This window comes from Lupinus angustifolius, chromosome LG11 (assembly GCF_001865875.1).
Source record: "Lupinus angustifolius cultivar Tanjil chromosome LG11, LupAngTanjil_v1.0, whole genome shotgun sequence".
Taxonomy (NCBI): domain Eukaryota; kingdom Viridiplantae; phylum Streptophyta; class Magnoliopsida; order Fabales; family Fabaceae; genus Lupinus; species Lupinus angustifolius.
In genome coordinates, this window is record NC_032019.1 from 21222270 (window position 1) to 21228817 (window position 6548).

General features: G+C 34.6%; 1 protein-coding gene across 2 annotated transcripts in view; it reads left to right on the top strand.

Annotated features, from left to right (window-relative positions):
- LOC109361035 overlaps positions 1-6466 on the top strand; it is a 10378-nt gene extending 3912 nt beyond the window's left edge. Inside the window, exons 10-19 of one of the 2 annotated variants that reach the window (XM_019606329.1) lie at positions 54-220; positions 1790-1955; positions 2522-2579; positions 2657-2713; positions 2810-3058; positions 4382-4443; positions 4877-4933; positions 5017-5110; positions 5250-5390; positions 5863-6466. In XM_019606329.1, coding sequence (XP_019461874.1) covers positions 54-220; positions 1790-1955; positions 2522-2579; positions 2657-2713; positions 2810-3058; positions 4382-4443; positions 4877-4933; positions 5017-5110; positions 5250-5390; positions 5863-5949 — 1138 coding nt within the window. In that variant the 3' untranslated portion in view covers positions 5950-6466. Of the gene's footprint in view, positions 1-53; positions 221-1789; positions 1956-2521; positions 2580-2656; positions 2714-2809; positions 3059-4070; positions 4165-4381; positions 4444-4876; positions 4939-5016; positions 5111-5249; positions 5391-5862 lie in introns of those variants that run through there. The other variant, XR_002109250.1, reaches the window with a different exon arrangement.

Below are 6548 nucleotides of genomic sequence, written 5' to 3' on the forward strand. Positions count from 1 at the left end.
AAATAGAGTGATCTGATTTTCTTTATTCTGAAAAATGTTTTTGTCCTGTTCAGTTACCGACACATATACACTTCCAGTGGATTAACACTTCATGATATAGCTCTCTCCCTGGCAAGTGGTCAAAACCTTGCCATGGGAGATAGTGATGATATGTGTGCAATATGTGGAGATGGAGGGGACTTGATTCTTTGCAATGGATGTCCTAGGGCTTTTCATGCAGGTGGGAAAACTACCTTCGACACTTTTTAAGTAATTAATTATTTGCATATATTTTAATGTTTTCATTTTTCCTGTCTATTATATTAGTTTCTTAAGTTTTCTCTGTGATCCCTTTTAAAGAAACATATTCACTGTTTCTTTATAAAAATAAAAATTATTAAGGACGAGGAGAAAAGTACGAATAAAGAGGATAAGCCATCCTTATAAGGAACAACAAAAACCAAAACACCTGAGATTGAGCCATGTGATTAAGCATGCCAATCTCCCTGCATTTCTAAAAATGAGACACCTGTAAAGAGGCCATTAGCCAAAGATCATAGAGACGCTAAAAACACAATCTATCCGAAATGAACTCCAGGCTTGAAAAGGTTCTGTCGGATAGTCTAGCATTACTTTCCAGGTATAAGCAAAAGCACCACAGAACAACTGCCTCAGAATCATAGCTTCCTTTTGAGATCCAAATAAATCTAATAAACTTGATAAAGAGAAAGTGATGCAAAAATATCCCAAACAAATTGTTCCAAATAAAGCTTGCAGTAGTACAGACAAAAGGAGATAAACTCATGAACCGTAGTTTAAGAGACAAATGAATGAGAGGTTTGTGCTTATGGAGCTAGTCAGTAGTGTTGTTAATCTTGTAAGGAACACTTGTCCAGACAAAGGATATGACCGTGATTCAGATTTCCACATGATTTTGTAAAGAAGGAATGTGTTTTGGTTAAGAGAATGTGAAGAACTAAAATGAGATTTATAGGAGAAAACACCTGAAGAATCAAGAGACTAAATTCTGTCATCAGTATGAGAGGAAAGATGAAAGGGTTCTAACAAAATCAGAAGAGACACTAACTCACTAATCTAGTAATCTTTCTATCATGCAAATTCCTGAATAAATGAAAATTCCAGGAGGGATTTAGAAGAAATAGACGGAGAGGAGTAATATTGACTAAGGTGCATTATGTAGAGATGAAATTTTACAGAGCCCAGGGAAAAAGCCTCTGAGAGAGGCACATTACCAACCCAACCGTCCTCCCAATTTTTAATATGAGACCCATCACCCAAAGACAAATAGCCCAGGGAAAAAGCCTCTGAGAGAGGCACATTACCAACCCAACCGTCCTCCCAATTTTTAATATGAGACCCATCACCCAAAGACAAATAGCCCAGGGAAAAAGCCTCTGAGAGAGGCACATTACCAACCCAACCGTCCTCCCAATTTTTAATATGAGACCCATCACCCAAAGACAAATATAAGAGATATGACAAAGAAGATATACCCTGAGAAGTAAGCTTCAAGGGGATATCATGAGTAGCTCTATTGACATAACTAGCATCCCACCTAAAAATTAATGTTGTCTATGTTATAAGGCATTTTTTATAGCATTCAACTATTGCATAACATTCTGTTTGTTAACTGGCCTAGGTTAGGTTACAAGGGAACAATGAAACTAATTGTCAGATCATCAGATTACCTGACCTAGCAGATAACCTTTTCAAGGGAAAAATGAAACTAATTATCAAGGATGGTGTCAGGGTATATTAATATTATATATTTTTGGTGTTTCAAATGCAGCCTGCTTGGGTTTAGAGTGTGCTCCAGAAAGTCGTTGGCATTGTCTAAACTGTAGAGATAATGTTGATAATGGAAGAGAATCTTCTATGGAGAGGCCAATCATGATACAATTGACACGAGACGATAAAGCTCCAGAGTTTGAAACGGGGGGATGTGTTGTTTGCAGGTAAGTTATATGGCCTTTTTGCTTTAAGTAATTATCAAAACAACCAAAATTTGAGAAATTCATAAGGAACAGTTACATTTGTGTGGGGGGAATAAATGCCATTTTACTTTCAAATAAAATTTTGGCAATGAATTATGAGATTTCCATGCAATAATTGTTTTAATATTTTAGTCAAGCCTTCCTAATACCTTCCTGTAGGAGTTGGACTCATTTGGGGTGAGTGAGTTGAATGTCTGGAGGCTGGAGAGTGTATGCTATTAAACTGATTTGTGTAGCTCTTTAGTTCTTTTAGAAGAAAAAGTGAACAATAATATGGCATCTATTTAGATTTTTGAAATAATATATCTTTGGATCATGAGATCAAATGATTCAGTAGTATTATCCAATGTACCAAAAAAACACATTAATTGTTTCTCATTCTTCTACCCATTGGTTGGCAGTTGTAGTTTGGTGGAACTGTGAGGGAACTTTTTTTCTACTGCTACTGCAATTTTTTAAATAGCAAATCAGGAAGCCTTATTTTTTTAATTATATTATTGTGTTAATTCTTTTTTATTGGTCAACAGGCAACATGATTTCAGTGTTGCTAAATTTGATGAGCGAACAGTAATAATTTGTGACCAGGTGTGGTTTTATACATGATAAATATTGTACTGTACTGTTTCTTTTTCAAACTATTTATATTATTGGTTGTTGAACAGTGTGAGAAGGAGTATCATGTTGGTTGCTTGCTGGACATTGGGCTATGTGAGTTGGATGTAAGCACTGAACCTGGTAGCAAATATTATTATGATACTTTTTTATTACGATACTTGTAATTCTTTTTAATTCTCTATTCCTACATCTTACTACAGGAGCTGCCTAAGGATAAATGGTTTTGTTGTGATGACTGCAACGGAATATACTTGGCTCTTCAGAATTCATTTTCTGCTGGAGCAGACATTATACAAACTTCCTTGTCAGAACTGATAATCAAGAAGCACGAGGAGAGGGGATTATGTACCTATGAAGGCATGAGTGACATCCAGTGGAGAATTTTAAGTGGGAAGAGTCGTTATCCAGAGCATTTACCTATACTTTCACGTGCTGCTGAAATTTTTCGAGTGAGTATTTTTGGTTTCTAAGTATGTTAATTGTGATACTTGACTTTTTGTGCTATATGTGGTTGATATGTTTCCTTATTGGTTCATGTTTCATTGGTCCGATTATCTGCTCCTAGTATAGCTTGATGGAACAGTTGTAAGGGATTCATGTACTTTTGTTTTTGTGCACACAATTCAAATTTAGAAAGTTACAGATTAGACATAAAATTTAGGTTTATTATAAATTATAAATTCTATAATATTAACGACAACTTGGTTTTTAGCTATGGGTTTCAAGATGATAACATTTTCATTGTCATATAGGGTACTGTCTCTGTTGTGTTCTTATTGTATGTATTTGTCTAAGCCACGACAGAAAAGTACCCTCACACATAAAAACCTTTTCTCTTGGGTTTTCGTACATGATAAGAATCATGGACTCTATGAGTATGTTTAGGATCAAAACTTTGAGGAATTGATGTGTCATATAGATGAAACCCCGTGTTTGGGAAGTTATAAAATTGGAATTCGTTTGACTTAGAAGCCTTTTTTTGTAATTAGATATGTTCAAATATTTGGTTTATGAAAAACACATTGGTGTCACTTAGTCTATGTAATCCACTCCATCTTGTCGGAAAAGGCTTTGGTAGTTGGGTTTTTCCCTTTGGTTGTTGGTTTAGTTGTATACAAACAGAAATCTACTCAGGTTTGGTTGGATTTGAGTGGCTTTTCGTTTTAATTGCTGGAATAATAGATCTATAACATTCTTGCCCTTATTATGAAGTTATTAGTTTCATTATTTGACCTATATTTAGTAAGGGTAATAAAGTAAATTACCAATCACTAATTACTAATATAAACTAATTTCAAACATTTTTAATGTGTTCCAAACATGGATATTGATGTGTAAGAAATGAAATCTCATTTTTATAATTTATAATAGATTCTATACAGGGGAATTGATTTCTATATGAAATCATTTTAAATTTTTAATGATTCCAAACACAACTTATTGGTTGTCGTGCTTGTTAAGAGACTGGTGCATATTATTCCTCTGGATGCAACTAAGTTTTGGGAATCTAGGAGAAGAGCTCCTCTTGTTCTAGCAGGTTATGGACATGTTTTAGGTGTTTAGACTTTTGACTGTTGTCAAATAAATGCAGTCATGCATTTTGAAAATGCCTGTAGTTCTTTCATTTCTGCCTTTCTTGATCTACCATTTGATTATCGTTCATTGGGTTTTGGTGGCATTGAAATTGCCTTTCATTACTAATTATTGCTATTGTTAATTCTATACTTTCTTTTAACCACTTCTTTGTGATGCTTTGGAATATGTTTTGGCAGGAGTGTTTTGATCCCATTGTTGCAATATCTGGTCGTGACCTGATTCCTGTTATGGTCTATGGGTAAGCAACTATAATTTATTTTAGTGCAGATGAACTATGGTTGATCCTTGCCCCTACCACCTTCCATATTCCTGTGCTTCCAACTAAGTGAAATGATAATTTATTTATCTACAGTCTTACATTGTTAACCACCCTCTTCCCCCTTGCATAATAATTGGTCAATGGAAAAAAATATTTGGTATGCTCCCTGTGCTTTCTTTTGCCAGAACAAGTTTTAGGGTGAATTAAAGTTGCACCTATTTATGTATCACGGATCCAAGGGCAATTCTTATTTGAGGTTTTCTTCTTTTGACATTCGAGTTTATATTGTATTACAAATCTTAGTGATTGTAAATGACTATTTCTGGCAGTGCTTTGCTTGATCTTGATAAGTATTCATGACCTTTTGTTCAACGTATTTCACACAAGATAATGATTTTTTAATTTTGCGCAGGAGAAATATTTCTGGCCAAGAATTTGGGGGGATGTATTGCACTGTTTTAGTTGTAAAGTATGTTCCTTTTGCTGCTTTCCTTGTTTTCTATAGCACTAATATTTGATCGCATTGACATAACACGTATCATACTTGCACAGCTCTGTTATTGTATCTGCTGGGCTGCTTAGGATTTTTGGATGTAATGTTGCGGAGCTTCCACTAGTAGCTACAAGCAGAGAATATCAAGGAAAAGTGAGTAATTCATTGATTTCATTGTAAGAGAATAACAAATGTTGATTGGTATATGCAGACTTACACTCCTTTTACATCTTTGAAAGATAGTATATGTTCTGTAAGGATAATCCTTCATTAACACGTGATTTTCCACCAGGGTTATTTTCAAGTGCTATTCTCTTGCATAGAGAGGTTGCTGTCTTCTCTTAACGTAGAAAAGCTGGTGGTTCCTGCAGCAGGGGATGCTGAGTCAATTTGGACAAAGAAATTAGGCTTTCGAAAGATGACTGAAGATCAGGTAATCCTTCTTTCCTTTTACTAGTTAACTACCGGAATTAGATATCCCAGAGCCGTTTTCCGAGAACCAAATGAACTCGTGAATCAATTGATTAGATTAAAATATACATAAAAAGCATAAACTTTTCTTGCATTTCTAAAGACTATAAATCAATCATAAAAATTGGCTTCATTTTGATTTTTAGTTTTTCTTGGACCTGAGTGGTTTGCTGGTGTTAGATATTCTCCTGGGGTAATCATATATTTGATTCCATAATGAAAGGCTTAAATGCATTAGCTTGTAATTATGTGCAGCGGCACAGGTACTTTACTTTATGACTTTTTTACTGACATGATAGTAAGAGCATGGTTATGGCGACTTGAGTTCAGAATTGGTGTATACTCCATATTTATAAGTTATAACATGAAATCTCATTTTATTTGCTCTCTAAGAATATTATTAACAAGCATTGACGATTGTGTTCTCTTTATAGTTATCCAAATATCTTAGGGAGGTGCAGCTCACCCTATTCAATAAAACTTCAATGCTTGAGAAGACAGTGCAACCAGGAAGAAAGTGATGCTTTATCTGGTTTGGTAACTATATTTTGGTTATCAATTCATTTTTAAGTATTTTCCTCAATGTAATATTGCTGCTATTATTCTTAGCTTTCCATTTCTTACTAATATTTCCTAGAGTATGGTGGTTGTGGCAGGGCCCTTTTTGTACAGTGTAGGATGGAATAGTAAGCATGGAAAATGTAGGCAAACGTGGCCTAAAAGGGTAGATATAGAGGAGGAGATAAAAGAGAGCATGCTGATCAATTTTTTTTCTATTAGCATGCACGGTCAGCTATAAAGCCCGAACTCTGTATTGTGATTTTTTTGGGGGACTAAATCGTGTATCTTCTTGTCTTCTTGATGAATTCGTGATTCTTGGCTTTATCTAGGAACTTAAATACCACGACTATTTGAAGCAAAATCTTGTTGTTTATATGCTTTATCAGTTTTTTTGAAGACAAAGTTTGATTAAACATTTTATAAGATTGTTCTATATTAGCTTATCAAAAAATAATAAATTGTTTTTTTTATATTAAATCCCGTGTGTGCAAGAAGCAATGAAGAACTCAACTCACAACCAGAGGTGATAAACCTGATCGATATTTTAGCCGTTTAAAGA